This window comes from Ailuropoda melanoleuca, chromosome 2 (genome assembly GCF_002007445.2).
Source record: "Ailuropoda melanoleuca isolate Jingjing chromosome 2, ASM200744v2, whole genome shotgun sequence".
Lineage (NCBI taxonomy): Eukaryota > Metazoa > Chordata > Mammalia > Carnivora > Ursidae > Ailuropoda > Ailuropoda melanoleuca.
The window spans coordinates 16881341-16900576 of NC_048219.1; the positions used below are offsets into that span (position 1 = coordinate 16881341).

At 43.0% G+C, this 19236-nt stretch overlaps 1 protein-coding gene across 10 annotated transcripts in view; it reads right to left on the minus strand.

Moving 5' to 3' along the window:
* Positions 1–5077: 5077 nt before the first annotated feature.
* The window catches only part of TRIT1 (tRNA isopentenyltransferase 1), a 43308-nt gene continuing 29149 nt past the window's right edge, over positions 5078–19236 (minus strand). For 9 of the 10 annotated variants that reach the window (XM_019808256.2, XM_019808257.2, XM_034649924.1 and 6 more), the window contains 9 exons: positions 17271–17369; positions 16425–16570; positions 14047–14189; positions 12198–12309; positions 11709–11821; positions 11383–11460; positions 8517–8626; positions 8080–8197; positions 5078–5642 (listed from right to left, as the gene is read on the minus strand). In XM_019808256.2, coding sequence (XP_019663815.1) covers positions 5473–5642; positions 8080–8197; positions 8517–8626; positions 11383–11460; positions 11709–11821; positions 12198–12309; positions 14047–14189; positions 16425–16570; positions 17271–17369 — 1089 coding nt within the window. In that variant the 3' untranslated portion in view covers positions 5078–5472. The remainder of the gene's footprint in view (positions 5643–8079; positions 8198–8516; positions 8627–11382; positions 11461–11708; positions 11822–12197; positions 12310–14046; positions 14190–16424; positions 16571–17270; positions 17370–19236) is intronic. The other variant, XM_034649946.1, reaches the window with a different exon arrangement.

Consider the following 19236-nt stretch of genomic DNA (forward strand, 5'->3'; position numbering starts at 1 on the left):
TTAGCGGAGACTGCAAGTTGCCCACCAAAGTCTGTTCTCCCATTTTTTCTTGGCACATGGCTTGACTACATTTCTCAGCCTCCTTTGCAGGTAGGTGTGGACGGCCATATGACTAAGTTCTTGCCAATGAAAAGTGCAGGGTATGTGTGCCAGGGCAGGGTCCAGGCCTTAAGGCTCCAGGTGTCTCCTCTGTGCTCTGTTTCCCCTTCCCACTGGCTGGAACCAGTGATGACCCAGCTTCACTGATGCAGATGATAAAATGACAATGCCCCCAGAGGGTGGAAAAGCAACATGATGTAAGGTACTCATGTCCCTGAATGACTGCTTGGAGCACAGCTGACCCACTGACCTGGACCGCTCACTTCAGAAATGTTAACTCCCCCTCAAGAGTTATCACGTGAGAAAGAAACAAATTTCTTTGTTCCTTAAGCCGCTGTACTGTTCAGCCTCTTTGTTATGGCAGCTTAGTCTTTCATCCGAATACAACCACGCAGCTTCGTACGTATTCGGAACAGCTTTACAAGTGACCAGGTAGCCATCTTTTTAGAAAATAGCCCTAACTGCCCAAGCAGGTGATAAATAATGAAATTCCTTCCTGTGGCTACCATCTCAAGTTTTCTTCATACTGGTTAAGGTTATTTAATGATTAAAGCAGATCATTTATGTAGAGACCCACTTAGCTTTTATGCTTTCATGTAACTGTCTCAACAAATATTTGATTTTTGAGATGTTGGAGATATACAGACAAGTTACTGCATTCATAAAAAGCTTGCTTTCTAGTGGTTTTTTTTTTGTGTGTGTTGGTGTTTTTAATGTGTTTTAAGCAGAAAAACCTCTCTGTAGGAACTGAGACTAAGAAGACAGTTACTAAGGGTTACAAAGGATCAAACCATGTACCTAGAGTATAGATGAACTGTTTTCCTGCTTAGCCCTAAAAATCAAGCAAAATATTTTAAAGACTAAGAACCCAGCTCTCTAGATTTTGAGTTGAAATATTTCCCACCCACTTACAAACAGCATTGCCTGAAATACAAGAAATGTAAAGCCTAGTTAAGATTTTTTACTTCCTATGTCGACTTAAACTCAATAAAACTGGGGCAAAATTTTTTTTTACTGACAGAGGTAGATGGATCAAATACCTTGCTGAGTGCTGGAATTAATTACCAAAGCCATTTAGAGAGCACTGCTGTGTACTGGAGACTCTGAGCACCTGGACCAAAGGGCTCTGCTTGTCTGTGGATTAGCTGAGGCCAGATGGTACAAAATGACACTCTTCATCCTCCCTCCAGGCTGACCAAATAGCCCAGAGCTGTTCTCCGTGGTCCTTTCCAGCTCTCAAATGAGATCTGGAATGAGATATTTAGTAGTAGTAACAGAGGGAAGCGGAGGATTGTCCTGGCTTTGCCACAACCTGCTTTATGGCTATGGGACATCCATGCATTGGGCCTCAGTTTCCCCATCTGCACAAGAAGGTGCTAAGGCTCCTTTCATCTCTACATTTATGACAATCACTAGGAAGAACTACTCTCCTTCCCTACACGCAACAGCAAGGGCACTCAGGAGGCAGCCGGCAGAGAAGGGGAAATCTGCCTCAGTGCAGCGCCTCAGACCGGGGCACCAAGCTGACTCCTAGCAATGCTCCTCTTCCCCAGGCTCCCTGCTGACGGTGAAGGAATTCCACCTTGTTGAATTTACAGTGTCTAAGAACAGGGGCAGTGGGCACAACCACGGTGCCTTCAACTTCGTAGGTACTTCATAAATATGAGCACTTGGATTTCTTTCTTTCAGGAAATTCCTATTTCCAATTGCCATAGAGATAGCAGTGAGTTCAACGAGAAGTTGCTGCTCCAGGTATTTCAGATGAAAGGATTAAAGGCTTTTTGAGGTAGGATTATTAAAACTAGTTTTTCCTGCTTCTCCACTGAAACTTTTTTTGAAGCTTTAAAATATATTTAGTGACTTGAGTGAAGAGCATTTCAGAGACTAAGGCTCCTCCTAAAATTACAGCCAGCTGAACAGTGCCTCAAGCCCCGCGCTGTTGCTCACCGGCTGGGCTGAGCCCCTCTGCCCGTTGGTTAATGGGAAGAGAACAGCATCTCCCTCACAGGACTACGTGAGAAGAGAAAGTACAGAGAGCGCCTGGTCCTGCTGGACTCACAGTTAAGTATTCATGCCACTTCCGGTGGGAAGATGGGACTTTCTGCTCTGTTAGCTCCTAGAGTAGCTCATATAAAACTGACTGGGAAAACTATATTACGTTTCATGTAAAGAACACCACGGGGTAGATACAAAGATAACTGCTTCTTTGAGTTAGAAAAATTTCTTCTTGAAATTCAAAGTCGTTAAAAATGGGTAAAGCTCAATAAAACTCAGGGGGTCCAGGGAAGGAGGGAGGAGAAGCCCCTGAAGTCATGTCGAGAACCCCAGCTTTCCAGGTCACATGGTACCATATCTGCAGACCTGGCTCCAAACTCCTGCCCTAACATCATGCCGTGCCATGTCACATGCCTTCCCCCAACACATGCACACACTCCCACACACCAAGGGGGCAGGGGGCAGGGGGCAGGTCCTCGGATTATTTGTCCTTACAGCAAGTGTGATTTCTTTGCAGCTTTATTACAGCTATAATTCTGTAATTATTTAATCAGTGTGGACTTTCAGGATCACCACTGTATCCTCTGAATCTAGCAAAGCACCAAGTACATGGCAAGTTCTGAGGTATCTGCTGGCTGAATGAATACACTGGCCATAGCTTAAGAAATCGTCAGAGACGGGTTTTGGCCTAAACCCTAGCATCTGAATGAAGTTCAGTATACAAGGTAAGTGAACCCGCTGGGGTTAACTGGGGAAACCTAGGGTAGATGGTTAAGGCCCCAAATAAGAGACCCGACAGAGGTGGTGGGAAAAACCCACGCACACCCAGATGCTGCTAACAGGTGAGGTGACAGATGAAGACAGTATGTGCTAAACGCTATCTTTTCGGTAAGGGGGGAAACAGAATATATATTTCTACTTGTTCATTTTTGCATTAAAAAACTTTTTTTTAAAAAGATTATTTATTTATTTATTCGACAGAGATAGAGACAGCCAGCGAGAGAGGGAACACAAGCAGGGGGAGTGGGAGAGGAAGAAGCAGGCTCATAGCCGAAGAGCCTGATGTGGGGCTCGATCCCACAACGCCGAGATCATGCCCTGAGCCGAAGGCAGACGCTTAACCGCTGTGCCACCCAGGCACCCCTGCATTAAAAAACTCTTGAGAGAGATATAAAAAACTAATAAGTAACCATTTGGGGAGAAGGGGATAGAGATGGGAGGAGATTTCTCAAAGAAAGTCTTTTCTTTTCTTTTTTTTTTTTTTGGTTGGGCGTCTGCCTTCTGCTCAGGACATGATCTCTCAGGGTCCTGGGATGGAGCCCCACATCAGGCTCCTTGCTGGGTGGGAGTCTGCTTCTCCCTCTGCCCCCCCCCCCCGCCCCCTGTTCATGCTCTCTCTCTCAAATACATTAAATATTTTTTAAAAATAAAGATTTATTTCAGAAAGAGAGAGAGAGAGCCACCCAGGTGCCCCTCAATGAATGTCTTTTGGTGTCATTTTGATTTTTGAACTATGTAAACAAATTTAATGAAAAAAATAAAACTTTTAAAAAATGTTAGAAGGAAAAAGAAGAAAAAGGTAAGGCTATGGAATTCAGCACTGTTTAAAAAGGGTCAGCCAAGATTGATAGCTCTTTATCCTCTCCTCCTACACACAGCTAACCAAGAACTGCTTTTTAAGGTCCAGCAGAAATGCTCCTTCTTCCACGGTCCTCTGCCCCCGCATCCTTCCCTGCCCTCCAAAGAACAACTCTACACACCTCTTAGGCCTTTAGACATTCTCTTCCCTAGACTGGCTGTTTGTACAGTATGAACAAAACTCCCTAAAAACAAGAACAACATCTCATTTTATCTCTGTATTCCCTCTAGCCTCTCATCTAGTAGATTCTGAACAAATAAAGTATGACTTGAGTGAGGTTATGGCTTAACGGATACACCCCATTTGAGGTGATGAAAAAGTTGTGCAAATAGAGGTGAGAGTTGCATAGCACTATGAACATAATTAATGCTGCTCAATGGTAAACATAAAAATGCATAATTTTATGCTAAATACATACATACATATACTCAACATTGCTGGAAATCACACATCTGCAAGAACCCTCTATGTCTTCCAGGAACATAATAAGTGCTCAATAAACACTTGCTAAATAATGAATAGAGAGTATGACCATGTGAAGAATGTCAAGTTTGAGAAAAGACTATCATGTTTTTGTTTTGTTTTGTGTGCGTGTTTTTTCTAAGTAGGCTCCAAGCCCAGGGTGGAGCCCAACGCAGAACCTGAACTCACGACCCTGAGATCAAGACCTGAGCTGAGATCAAGAGTAGGATGCTTAACCGACTGAGCCACCCAGGCGCCCCAAAGCTATCATGTATGTTGATAACACAGCCTACTGTGTATAAACTAGACATGGAATTTATATTTTTTTAAGGACTAAAGAGACTCTTGGAAACTTTTTCTTTATTTAACTTTTAATAAAAATATAGACTCCTAACTCAATAGAAAGACAGCAGTGATAGTAATTATCACACAGGAGGAGCTCAACAAATGTCAGTCTTTAGTTTTCAAGTGTCACGTCATGACCACCTCCTTCTCTCCTTCTCAGTGGAATTCCAAGAACTGGCTGAGTTCACTTAATCATATCACTGGGGCCCTGCCATTCACCCAAATCCAGAACTCCTGATTTATGGCTCACAATACTTCAGTCATCTTTTATAAAAGTATCTGGAAATGAGATATTTTTAGCCAGACCAGGGACATAAAACTTCTTTTTTTTTTTTTTTTTTTTTTTTTTTTTTTTTTTTTTTTTTTTTTTTTTTTTAATTTTATTTTATTATATTGTGTTAATCACCATACAGTACATCCCCAGATTCCGATGTAAAGTTTGATGCTTCATTAGTTGCGTATAACACCCAGTGCACCATGCAATACGTGCCCTCCCTACTACCCATCACCAGGCTATCCCCTTCCCCCACCCCCTCCCCTCTGAAGTCCTCAGTTTGCCTCTCACAGTCCATAGTCTCTCATATAAAACTTCTTTTTTAAGGGATATAGGAAATTCAGGTATTCATTACCAAAAGATCCTCAAGTATTAAAAAGTACAAACTGTGCCTCTTTCAAAAATAGAACCTTTAAGGTTAAAAGAAAAAGATTCCTTCCCCAAATCATCATTACCACTGGGTACATCAGCCAAACAAGAGCTAACAAGCCCCGCTGTTTCCATGACAGAGAACATGAGACTTTAAAACTACACCACTGAAGAAAGAAAACGGTGGGGGCTTTCTGCATAGCACTCCTCAGTCCAGACGGGGACACAGACATAACCGTCCCTCCTGAACTGGGCCCCTACCTGTGCAAAGGCTACTGGACATGTCTCTTTAAACACCAGATTTCAGCTCTTTCTCATTCTGCCCTGGGGATCCTTTCTCTTTAAGCTCTTTGTCACAGTCTGGAGAAACACTCTGACTTTCCATGGTAGCAACAGCATCCAAGTCCAATCTTCTTCTCTTCTTCAGTTGGTGCAAGTGGGATTTGGATTTTATATGTGCTAAGACAAAACGAAACAAAAACAACTCATTAGAACTTTCTAGAATCAATCCTAGAAACATACAATATTAACTATACAATCCTTTTCTTTAATAATAACAGGATCAACATGTATTGGTGTAGCTGCTTAGCATTTTTAAGGGAAGGCAAAGTTTCACGGCCAGCAAGCTACCATGCATTAAGTGTACCCTGCTGGGCACTTTACATCATTAATCCTCACAGCCATCTCCCAGAACAGTATTATTCAGCTCATTTTATGCCCGAGGAAACTGAAGTTCACCAAGGACTTAGATTTTGTCCAAGGACACACCGCAGGTAAGTTCTTCGGCTCATCTACAGCTCAAAAAGAGACCAAATTTTCCAGAATCAGGGCTCTAGACTCGATTTTCCAGTACAGGGCTTCTTGTTACACATAGATTACCTTTCAACTCATTCAGCTAAAAAGGAACAAATCCACATCCTTGTCTGTACTGCAGGACAGATGCTCTGTCCCACATCAGACCTAGAGCTGCCTTACACTTCTTCCCTGCTCACACAGGTTGCTTCTTCTGATCTGACGTCCCTCTGCCTGGGTTAGACAGGCCATGTGAATGACTAAGCCCCGAGGTTCACATTCTCCAAGCATACAATGCTCCAGGGAGATAACAGGAAGCATTCTTCTCTGTCGATCCTTTTTGAGGGTCCACAGAAGCAGTAAAGCTGAAAGGGTACTGTTGCCTGAAACCAATTTCTGACCTCTCACCCCAAAGACTGTTCCCACCCTCTGAGTAATTCGTCCTAGCTTCTTTTTACTTATTCTTTTTCAAGGAAATTTTCTTTGAAAGCCTCTAAAGAGATAGATAACTAGATTAAATGATCTTTGATATCTATTAAAAACATCATTTTAAGGGTTTCAAAGCAAAAAACAAGTAAGGAAGAGGTTAGAAGTCAAAGAAAAGTTTACTTGGGGGAAAAAAGTCAGCTTTATTCTCCAGTTAGAGCCTAAGGCAAAAAAGGGCTTCTGGCCTGGCTCTCCATGGCAGCAGGAGATGGGAGCAAGGACTTGACAGATGGCACTATAGAAGGGCTCACACAAGCTAAGATCACAAAGGCTCACAAATGTTGTTTCTTTAAGGCTATCCCTGAAGGACATTCGACAAATCGAACCACTAAGTTTCCTTTAGAAAAAAACAATCAGACACTCTCTTTCTCTTCCCCTTTCATCATTATAAACCAACGACAATCAAGGCTTCTTCTGCTGCTTGGGCAAATCACAGCCATCCCCAGTCTCTGACAATGAAGTTCATTTTGCCAGCGTTACCAGTTAACAGAACTAATCCTTCTATTGGTTGGTATGGGGAGAAAACTCTATTTCTAGGAGAATCCCATGCAAGGCAGTACTCTGAACAGGATTCCAGCCACGGGGTCCCTACAAGCCCTGCTGTGCTCAAAAGGAGTGAGCCTTAAACAAGTTTCCAAACCCAGTGTAAACTCAAGACTTGGGAGGCCCTGGCCCTTTATGGGCTTTGACTAGGGGGGTACAAGAATCTGACAGGGGAGCTCAGTGTGGCTCTGTGGCAGAGGCAGATCCGGGCTCTAAAACGGAAAGACAGCCTTAGGTCAGGGCTCATGCTGTTGGTCAGGAGTACCTTTAAAGAAGACATCACCCTTTGGCCAACTTCTTTATACGAGTCTGACAATCTTGCTTTCACAGCTGCTTCTTTTTTTTTTTTTTTTTTAAGATTTATTTATTTGAAAGAGTATGTGCACATGCACGGGGGTGGCGGGTAGTGGTAACATATGAGAGAATTCCCAGACTCCCCACTAAGCGCAGGGCTCTGTGAGGGGCTCCTTCCCATAACACTGAGATCATGACCTGAGCTGAAAACAAGAGTCGGACACTTAACCTACTGATGCCCCTGCTTTCACAGCTTAACACTTTTCATCACAGTTTTAGGAATCACCACCATTTCAATATATTACCTTAAAAATTACCAAAGAGACCCCACTTTCAAAGAATGTACTCGGGAGGAGTGATTGCACTTCCTCCTACCCTCCCAGCTGTTTCTGCTTCTTTGGTCTCCTGGGTGAGTTGGCTGGTTTCCCACCTCACCTGCACCGAGTTCTAAACATGAAAAACCAAGAAACTCCTAGAAGGTAGGATCAGGAAAAGTCAAAGGAGCTCGGGAAAGTTAACTGCAGACCTCTCAGTATGAAATATCTACTCTAGCTGAAGTTGGAGCACATATGATCTTCCTTTGAAATTCAGAATACAAAGATAACTCTCCAAAATGGGAAAGTCTCCATGAACTTTGAGTACTTAGGGGCTCTTAGAGGAATCTGGCCATCCCTTTACAAATAAGCAGACTCCAGCATTCAGCCTACGAAAAACCTTAAATATCACAAAGTCCCTGTGAGCCACCCTTACAGATTTCTCTGTGCCCTTCCCCAGACTCTACCTGCCCATTCACGGTCCCCAATGATGATTCGATCACAGAGGTCACACATGTGATAACTTCTCTTGTTCTCCGTTTCATTGCACGGCATCTTTACTGGAGCAGCTGCAGGCTTGTGGCCCTGAAAAAACGGGGGGGGGGATGGGAGAGAAGCAATTGACTCAAAGAGATTTGGGTCTCATTCTCTGATATTAAGGGGAGTGGGATTTTCCCAAGGTTCCTTCTTCTCATCCCAGAGAACAGGTGGACTACGGACAGATTTTAGCAATAACCTTTCTAAATGTGAAAGCAGAAACACAGCCTCCAGGGATCTAAAAGCAGCCAGCTCTCCTGCTCTATTTCACAGAAAAAAAAAAGCTTGGTTCCCTACCAACAAAGGTGCCAGCTAAGGAAAGCTCTCTGAAAGCCAAACAATATGCAGTACTGTGATTAATAATCACCTGGACGAAACTTTGCACGATTTCAAGAGCAGGTTCAAAAACAGACTCTTCCCACTTCGAGACATCAGATACGTCTAAGCCATATACTGGGGGGACACTGGGACCAGGTCCTAGTGATGACAAAGAGAAGTTGTGAGAAGTCAGCTTTCAAGACCCAATCAATTCTGCTCCCAGGGCTCCAAAATCCTCAAAGGAAATATATGGGGTCAAAGGAATAAACATTCTGATCATGCCATTCATTCTAACCAGAAACATGAACCAAACAACTACATACAATCCAAGAATGACCTAGAAGGTTCACTGATCTGTAGCCAACAAGTCTAGCTGTATAATCCAGAGACTTCTAGAGACAGGATCTTCCAGATCAGTCAGAAAAACAGAACAGAGTAACAGCTCTAGTGACTACTACGTGGGCTACAATATGAAGATGGCATACACAAGAGTAAATAAACTAACAGCTTGAAGTAAATGCCTGTTCTAAGTTGCCTCTCATGTTGCAGTGACGTTGCTCTTGTGCCAAGAGAGTTCACAGCTTTCTTTAGGAGCAGACACTAGTCTCAGGTTTGTATATGCCCCTTCAGCAGTAAGGCATTCATGAAACTTGCTGATACCATACAGATAATCAGGGACTGGGAACAGAAGAACATCAATCAGTGAGCCACTAAAACTGAGAACTAGAAAGAAGCCTTGAAACTGAACTAGTTAAGCCCCTTCTTTTAGGAAACTGATCTAGAGGAGTATTCAAGAAACACCCTTTGGTAAATACTTCTGAATGGAAAGGTGACTGGGGATAGCCTAGAGTACAGGTACAGGCATTCTGTCCACTGGAGCCAACCCTGTTAAGTCTCTGCTGGTAGCTTCCCCTGTCTATGGACACACTAAATTGCCTTCCACAGCTAGGTCAAGTCAGTTGCCTAAAGGCAAAGAGCATCTCCCCATGGACAAAAACATCAAAGTCCTTAGGATGCCAACGGCTGGCAGGTGCTGGCCTTTTGATTATGCCAACCACAAGATTCTTCATAAAATGGACTGGGCTGCACCTGCCACCACACGGAAAGGTGAGACTGGGAGGGTGCAGGCAGCATCCACAGCACACCTGGCCTTGGCTAAGCTCTGCACCTGTTTCCAGGCCACTCTATATTTTCCTTTCCCCTCTGAGTCCTTTGTTGAGCTTCTGTGCCCTGTCTAAGCACCTTTCAACAAGTTCTCGGCTCCCAGCTGCTATTTCTGGCTTGGGTCCAAGGCCAAGTTGGGGCGGGGAAGTCCCTCTGGCTTCTTGCCAGAAGCATGTCCCAGCAGACTAGCCCGGGCCAATCACACACAGCTCCTGGTTTACAAGGCAGCTGTGCCTTTCACTCTAGCACCAGGACCGAGCCGGCATACACATGAATGAGGAATGCAGATGATGCACGGTGCCATCAATCCCTCCCGACTCAGAGATGGGGGAGTTACTGTGGCTTTACCACAGGAGGAAGTTTCAAATCATTACAAAAAACATCTTTTGTTACAGACTAATTGTCAGCCCTGGGGAGAAGAGAAGCTGCATTAGAAATCTGTAGTAGTGAATTTCAGTTGATGCAATTCAATTTCGATTTTAGCTGAAGCAAAGAATTCTCCTATCTGACAGGACATGCAGAGGAAGGAGGGTAAGTAGAAGGAGGTATAAAGAGCCCCTTGGTGCCAGAACTACCCCAGAGAGGTCTGGCAGAGAGCGAGTGTGGAAGAGAGAACTTCAGCAATCGGTGGTCAACAACACGGTTGGAGGTGTTTCTGTTCAGAGACCCTGAAGAGCAGAGTGGAGGCCTCAGCTGTCCTTATCTATAACTGAAAGCAGAAGTCTAACGGCAAAAGGCAAACGGGATGATTCAGAAGCGTATTTAAAAAGTGCCTATAAGAAAAGTTGGTGTTTCGCTCAATCTCCTTTAAGTTAATCTCTTTTTTAGCTCATAACCACACAATTTCTTACCTGAGGCCCAATTCCAATGCTGTCTAGCTAAAGTTATAGCTACTGGAAACAAGAAGAGTGCTGTAAAGTAGTGTATGTGTGTGGGGGGGAAGGGGGGGGGTCAGACCTGCATTCAATACTGCTTATTCAGCTGGCAGATTTTGGGCAAGATATTTAACTTCTTGAAGGCTCCATTACCTTATCTGCAAAAATAAAAGAGTAACACCTACCTCGCAGGGTCAGTAATATATGTATAGCACCAAATTTAGTGTCAAAGACACAGAACAAGGTCAAATGAAGGAGAATATCCTTCCCTGTTCCTTAAAAGTGCTGTTCAACTGAAGGCAAAGCTGCAGCACTCGGAAGCACCGAGAACCTGAATGTGAAGGCAATGCTGGGAGAGCTGGTGAAGGTTTGACTCTTTACACTGCTCATCTGGCCTAAGAACCATTTTCTCTCTTTTTTTCTTTAAGTTTATTTTTTTTAGTAATCTCTACACCCAACTCGGGGCCCAAACTCACAACCCCCGAGATCAAGAGACACATGCTCTTCCAACCAAGCCAGCCAGACGCCAGAGAACCATTTTAATTAGGAAAGCCTCCCTAGAGAAATCTGACTGCACTTCAGGTACAAAATCTGAAGCTAAAGTCAACCTTGAGCACCGACTGCGAAGATGTTGCTATTATGCTCTTACAGCCAGCACTCTTGTGTTCAACTCCTCACTGGAAAGATTTCGTTTGTTTTCTGAGACATTATAAAGAAGTATTCCTGCATAGTCATTTATATAGTAGACCCTCTCCCAGATCAGGTCCCCAAAGCTTAGGACAGGTCCAGAAACTAAAGTTCCTTTTCTGGGTGAGCTAAGGACATCTATATTCTACTGGAAACAGACCAGGGGATAAGGAAAAACATGAGACTTACTGCTCAAAAAACGGTTTTTAACCCATCGGTTTTGCTTCCGGGCATATCTCTTAGTCACTTGTTTCAGAGACTCAATACCTGAAAGACAAGGTAGATCTAAGAACCTCTAAGTTCGGACCCAGCCGAAAGGCAAGCCCTCCCAGCCCAGGCAGAAGAGAAAATCAACCACAGCAGCACACGGGAGTACACTTGGTAGACAAAAATCTCAATTCTGAGTTGAAGGCCATTTGGGACTCTTCTGGCCTCAGCTCTTTCTCAAACCATACCAGCGGGGTACTCTGCCACCCAAGGATGTCCAAGGCTAGGTCAGATGCAGGAATTCACACCTTTCTTTAGGAGCTGGTTACTAGTCTCTGGTGTGCATTTTCCCTCAGTGACCAGGTACTCGTGAAATTCCTTGAAGCCAATGGATTGGAAGATACCATGCTGATAGTCCTGGCTGGGAACAGGAGAGCATCAGCAGATGAGCCAGTGCATCTGAGAGCTAGCAGGGGGCTTAGAGAGGGTCTAGCTGAGCCATTCCATCTCACAGAGGAGAAACCGAGATCCTGACCAGTTACTGCCTCTCTAAACTCCTTCCTCCACCACCCCGACCAGCTCCCTGGTTAGTTCCCCTGAAAATTTACTCCTGGGAATGTCTGCCAGATTAGAAAGTGCAACTGTAGCAAGTACACCAGACCTCCTTCCAACAAGCCTTGCCAAAGCCAAGGACAAAGGCTAATAAACAAGGAGACTGCAAGCCAGTATTACATTTATGGTCTTTTGACCATAAGCAAGGGAGGGAGAGTAGGTCAAAGAAATGGCCAAATCCTCACCTATTTTCTGCAACTTTCTTCTGATTATAGCGTCTGTGAAAATCTCTTAGTTCATCCAAGAGCCCAGCAGCAAGCATGTCATCCACCCTCTTATCCAAGCGCTCATCTAGAACTTCAATCACATTAGCCCATCAACCAGCAAGCCTGTTGCAGGTGCCCACTAGATACTTACATGATGAATGGACAGGCTGCCACAAGAACAACATTTGTTCAAATGGGAGAAAGGGTTCAAAGTCCAAAGATTACAGAATAATTCATTTTATATTTGTCATACTTAAAACTGCACTTCAATAAAAACAGCCAAAACGAAGCACATGTCTTATTATATAAAGAGAAAGCATACAATTACAGCTATTAGGAAGGACAAATATTCTATTATGGAATGTATATTCATTGTTTACTTTAGAGGTAGCTGAGAGACCCCTGGGTTACCCTTCCTACTTTTTTCCATTATATTTGTTACTCTTAGTGTTCTTTTACATTTAAGAACTTTCAGATGACACCCTGGATAGGAACAAGGAACTTTAATCCAAAGCCATCCTAGGTACATCTTGAACTACTGAGCCAGACAAAGGAGCAGAGTCAGTGGTCATAATCACTCAGATGCAGTGGTCAAATTTTATTATGACCAAAGGTGGCGGTCAGCTTTATTATGAATCAGATTCCACTATTTATGCCAAACTGCAATACATGTTTTTATTTACAAAAATTTCATTTAAAAAATTATCTTTTTCTATAAACTTGCACCTGAGATTAATTTAACAGCAAATTTTCACCATTTCAACCATGCTCCACAATACCTGCCACTGCTACTTCTCCGCCTGCAGTAACGGTAACCTTTTATCCTATCTTCCTAAACAGTTTGTATTCCTTAAGGACTCACCACATGTGATGCACATTCTGAGCACTCTGTATGTTGTAATGCATCTAATCCTTAATACATATATGTATTATTACTATTATTAGTATCATTAATTCCACTTTACAGAAGAGAAAATTGGGGCACAGGAAGGTTAACTAACTTGCCTTGAAACACACATAGCTAGAAGATGGTGGACCAGGAATCTGAATTCAGACAGTTTGGCTCAGAGACCATGTTCTTAATCGCTACACAATACTGCCTGTTCACATACACACCTAGCTCATAGGTTACCCTTAAAAAATGAGTATTCCTTCTCTATGGCCTCACAGCACTTTCTAGCCCAGCATTTATCACAATGTAGTATCTATCTTTGTTTGCTGTCCCACTAGACTGGGAGCTCCTAAAAGCCAGGCATGGTCTCACGTTCATCTCTGAAATCCAAGTAACTACGCAGCATACCTGGCACTTCACTGAATCCTTACTGAAAGTTAGCTGGTTGAAGAAGTTAGTACTATCACAGGGTATTATCATACTTTACAAAAAACCCCACAAAAACATAATCAGGCTAGCTAGCTAACTATCATACCCATTTCTTAGGCCTGCTGCTTCTAGAATAATCAGTGATGCAGCCTCCACCCAGCCAGTCCAGGGAGGCAGACCTCCTTCCACAGAGCCTTCCTTCTCTTTCTCTTCAGACCTTCCCTGGATAGCAGTCTCTTACCCATCCCACCCATCTCCTCTTATCCCACCCTTGGTATCTTATCCTAGTGCCAGGGCCACCCTTCTTCCCTTTCCAGACAGATACCTAGGGGAAGGGCACTATGCCTTACTAAGTTAATGAATAATGGTGATTATAAAATTAACAGCTAACACTTGTTAAGTGCTTATTATGAGCCATTTGTGGTTCTGGGCATTTTATTTATATATTTACACATACATATATGAGCTCTATCTCAGTTGGACTCTAAGGCATCAAAGGGCTTTTACCTGTCTGGTCAGCATGAAGCCAGAGGATGCAAAGGTTAGGGAACTTCAGAGGGCCTCCAAGGGGACCACCACCTTCCTCTGCATGTTGACGATGAAGAAATTCACTATGAGCGATTCCCGTTTCTTCAAACACTTGCAAGCTCCTAAGTCATTTAAAGGGGCCCGGGGGGGGGGGGAAGCACACCCATAAAAACCATTAGAAAAGATTGATTCTCAAATGAAACAAGGAGAGAGGCTATTATAGAACACCTCTTTCTCAATTTCACCGCATAAGCTCCTGAAGCCATGAAGGTCTGGGGTTACTCCAATCCTACAGCTACTCAGAAACAGTCCCAAAGAAAAATTTAGGTAAAGTAAGAATAATACTATTCTTCTAAACATACATTACTTTTTCTGAACTCAGGTTCAGGAACAGCAGGCTTCTTCACACAAACAGCATGGGACTCACTCACCTTCAGGTGAGCAGTAAAAGAGCTATTTGAGAGACTGGTACGAGCCAGCAAGTCCAGTCTCGCTGGAACGCCTTTCCCACAGCACAAAAGTATGTCGTACATCCAGCTCATCAACTTTTTTTTTTTTTACATACGTCTAGAATTAACGAAGAACACTTCTGGCTGATTTGGTACTCTACTAGCACAAAGACCACTATAGAAAGAACTCACATACTTACTCTTCAGCCACTCTCTGCTCTGTCCGACTCTATTAGTTATGCAGCTCTAGGTAATGTAACTCTCAAATCTACACTCCCCCACTCTGGGTGACTGCAACTTATCAGCTTGAAAGTGCTCTTTCCCTCCGTGACCCAATTCTACTTCCTGAAACCCTAACACAAGAGTAGAGACCCCTTGTCTTTCCATACCATTGGTCACTCAAAGAGGACCTGTGAGGGAAAATCATGGTAATAGGTAATCTCAATCATCTGGAGGTTAGGATACAGTCACAAACTAAAAGAAAGATGAGGAATGCCTGGGTGGCTCAGCTGGTTAAGTGTCTGCTTTCAGCTCAGGTCATGATCCCGGGGTCCTGGGATCAAGCCCTGCATCGGGCTCCCTGTTCTGCGGAGAGTCTGCTTCTCCTTCAGCCCCTCCACCCCCACCCCTTGCTTGTGCTCTCTCTTTCTCTCTCAAATGAATAAATAAAAACCTTAAAAAAAAATAAAAGAAAGATGAACAAAGTCCTCCAGTCTTCTCTAAAGAAGAGACTCTAGAGCTCTTGCTTAGAAGCAACTGACTCTTACTAAGACAAAATTCTTAACTTATCACTAGTTTAGAAGTAGCAAAATGAGGAGAGGTGGAAAGAAAGAACTCATTAATAAATAGAGAGGATAATAAAGCTCTAGAATTGTCATAAAACAGCATAAAAATGAATGTTCATCTTAATGTTCCTGTTTTCCAAAAATTTTTGAAAGATCTCTATTAAAATGTTTTAAAATAAAATGTCTGGATACTGAAAGTATAAATTTCATTTATCTAGAATGTGCATTATCACCCAAGGTGACACTGCTCTTGGCGGGGGGGGGGGGGGGGCAGAAAAACTTAGACACTACAATGGTGTGTGACACTCCAAGGGGCAACCATACCCAAAGAAATATTATCCTTTAGTACTAAACTTCATGGAGGACAGGGAGGGAGGGAGGCACAATTAAGAAAAAAAAATTCTAAAAAGGCTGTGGGTGTCTGTGGGATGGTGGGAGATAATGAAAAAAGATTAAGAAACACTGATCTAGAACATTTCATTTGAGTGGACTACTTCATAATCCCTACCAATACCAGATGGTGCTATAATATTTAATCTGCGTAATCAACCATCCTTCATTAGCTCTTCTAACCTGCCAGATACAGTATCACTCCCAACACTGCAGAAAATTAAACCTAACACACGAGGCTGCAATTTCAAAACAACCTAAGAAAACATGACCTTATGAGTTCATTCACCACCTCTCTCTTCCCTTCAAGAAAGCCTCCATAAGCAAAGGTGAGCTGGTCTATGAGACAGTTTATAAAATCTACCTCCCACTGGGAAAGCTGCTGGGGCAGAACTCAGCATTGCACCATCAATTATGAAACTCAAATCACAATGTAAACCAATTGCATGCCAGAAAAAATTTATATGAAAACTGTTATACAAGCAAAGATCAAATAGAAAACGAAGCACAATTACCTAGGCCCTAGGGAAAACTCTATTGTATTATACATTTTAAATTAACAACAAAGTTGGGTGCAATTATTTATTGAGGGAGCTGGACTGAGGCAGTACCTCAGGGCCTCGCGACCTGTAAGCTGGAAACACACCAATCTCCACCAACTGCTATTACCAAACCCCTCTCATTACCCAGGCACACTGAAGAACTGACTGCCCAACTCCAGAGGCTTTTTTACCTGGCCACTTTGCGTTTGTCATGTGGGTGCAGCCTGGCAGCCATTTCTGGGTCCACTTGGCTCAGGCGTTTGTGGAGTGCATGGCCATCCTCCTTTTCAAGCTCTATTTTCCGGTCAATCACTCTCTCAGTGCCCATCTCCTGAGGCTATTAAAAGAAGTTTTAGAAGTAAATTTAATTCCACAGTTCAACAAGCATTGTGACAGTGTATATGCCAGGCACTTTGCTAGGAGTCAGGAATACAGAACGGAGAGAAATCAGAAGGTCTTGTCATGTAGTGAGAGAAAATTCCAATACACTGTGGTAGTGTTGTGAGCCCACAGCACACAAAGGAGGACTTACTGCCCAGGGAAGTACTCAGGTACCTGCTTCCTTGTCAGAAGTACAAACAGGAACCAGGGCTAACACATCTGTATTAACATATCCAGGAGTCCAGTCTTCTCAGCAAGTGACCAGGGGGGACCAGGATTGCCCACGCATTACAGTGTGCGAAGTCTCACCCTATGCAATAGCATCTCCATAAGAAAGGTTAGTGTTGGACATCTCACTGATGTACAGACTGTTACAGCCAAGAAATGCTGAGTCAGACTGGTGTACTGTTAACTTACATGGAGATGCTAATTAATTCAGAGAGGAGCATTTTTCCCACACATGGCCCCTGCCCTCAGGCCACCCTGGAGGAGCACACTTCACATATGGAGGTGGCATTTGCTTGAGAATATTAAGTACGAAAATTACAGTTGATGAGTTTAAGAAGTAGACAAGAGTCAACCTTCCTCCCACTAAAATTAGCTAGCGAGAAAGAGGAACCCATTTCCTCAGTGACTTATAAGTGAACTAAACATACCTTAGTATTGACAAGAACTTTCCAGAGCAGAGACTCAATGTAATAATTGGTTCCTCCCACGACAATAGGAATTTTGTGTCGGGCAAATATATCTTCAATGTGAACGTTAAGAAAGACATCACAATATTTAATATCAAGAAAAGCATCCTGACTCACTTGGGAAGGAGGTATTAGCAAGAAACCACACTCATTTACTTGTCTAGAGAACAGAGGAGAAAGGGTGGAAACCAAGATGAACTGATATCAGTCTTCACTGTTTCCCATGAGTTCTCAGAAGCATTTCCTCTTAGTTCTGGAGGGATTTGCATAAACCAGATACAGATGCGTGATGGTAATTTCTCCCAGTTCTAGAAATTTCTAGGCCTTGCTGCTAAAATTCAAAACTTGCTTGGTATTCCAAATCAGTTTAACAAGCATAAGCCCAAGGGCTCTCGGAGAACCAAGTGTCAGCTGCTCAGGAAGCCTCCAAGGTGACGTCCATTGTGTGACTGCCTTCTAAGATAAAATACAAGCTGGTTTCTCTACACCATGGTTCTTAGACTCAGTCAGTCCCCACCATTATGTGGTAGTACTGCACATTTCAGCCCCACTTGAGACTCCGCCAGATAAACCGAGAAGCAGCAGTTCCAAAGACAAACAGATCTCAATTACCAGCTCCAACTCTCTGACAAGTTATTCAGCCTGAGCTTCAGTTTTCTCACCTGTAAAATTCTCCTGAATTGTAAGGGGCATTAAATGTGACAAGGCATATAAATCCCCTACCATGATGCCTGAAACACTGGCTTTCAATTGAGTAAGCACTGAATTTACTTGAGCCACTATTGTTTTTATATGCCTGCTACTTTGAATTCTTCTCTTTAGAATCCCTGTTGAACAGATAATTATCTGCTTTATGAAGGGCTTTGCTTCTGAGGATAATTGATAAAAAGAGACTTTCAACCTAGACAAAGACTCATTTACACATTTCTTCCCCTTGCCAGCCTGTCTGTGGGCACAGAGATAGATGACCTCTTTTCTACCAGAAGCCCACTAACCCCAAGAGGTTGGGGTGGGGTGGGAAGAAAGCTGTTACCAATCAAGGATCTTAAAGAAGAAACATTGTTTCTGTATTTTTTTTTTAAGATTTTATTTATTTATTTGAAAGAGAGAGTGAGAGACAGCATGAGCAGGGTGAGGGGCAGAGGAAGAAGCAGACTCCTTGCTGAGCAGAGAGCTCAATGCAGGGCTCCATCCCGGGATTGCGGGACTGTGACCCGAGCCAAAGGCTGACACTTAACTGAGCACCCCTCTCTATTTGCTTTTTAAAAAGAGAAATACTATACTCGCCCTATTAAGTATAGGGAGCATACAATTACAGTAATTGTAACAGAAATTCAAAAATATACTATGATTGACAAAAGGGAAAGGGAGAAAGGAAAGTAAAAAGGGAAGGGGAAAATGGCAAAATGCCAAAAAGAGAGAGAGTGGAAAAGAGGGAAGGAGATGGGATAGGAGATATTTGGTGGGAAAAGATTTAACTTGTTTGCCCAAGCCATGGAACAACTGTGATCCTGGGCAAAACCCTTCTCTCTGGGCCTCCATATCTAATACCTTACTTAGCTTAACAAATCAAGAAAGTTAACTGGCTACTTCTTAAGGTTTTTTCAGTTCTGACATTCCAATTTTAGGTTCTTACCTAAACTCAGAAATCTCCAATCCTGTAAGTGATATGATTAAGTCGTCCCTACTGCCCTCTGAAAACTCCTTTTCTATCAGCTCTTTCCGACAACTGAACTGTCTTAAAGCAACAACATAATTTGGTGATATGTTTTAATTTGCCAAGGGCTTTCATATACATTATCTCATCTGATACAACTGTCTCGTAAAGCAGGTACGGCAAGAATTATCTGCATTTTAATCTCTGCCTATTTGATAGGCAAAAAAATATGATCTCATTATTTTGATTTGCATGGCCTTAACAGCAAGG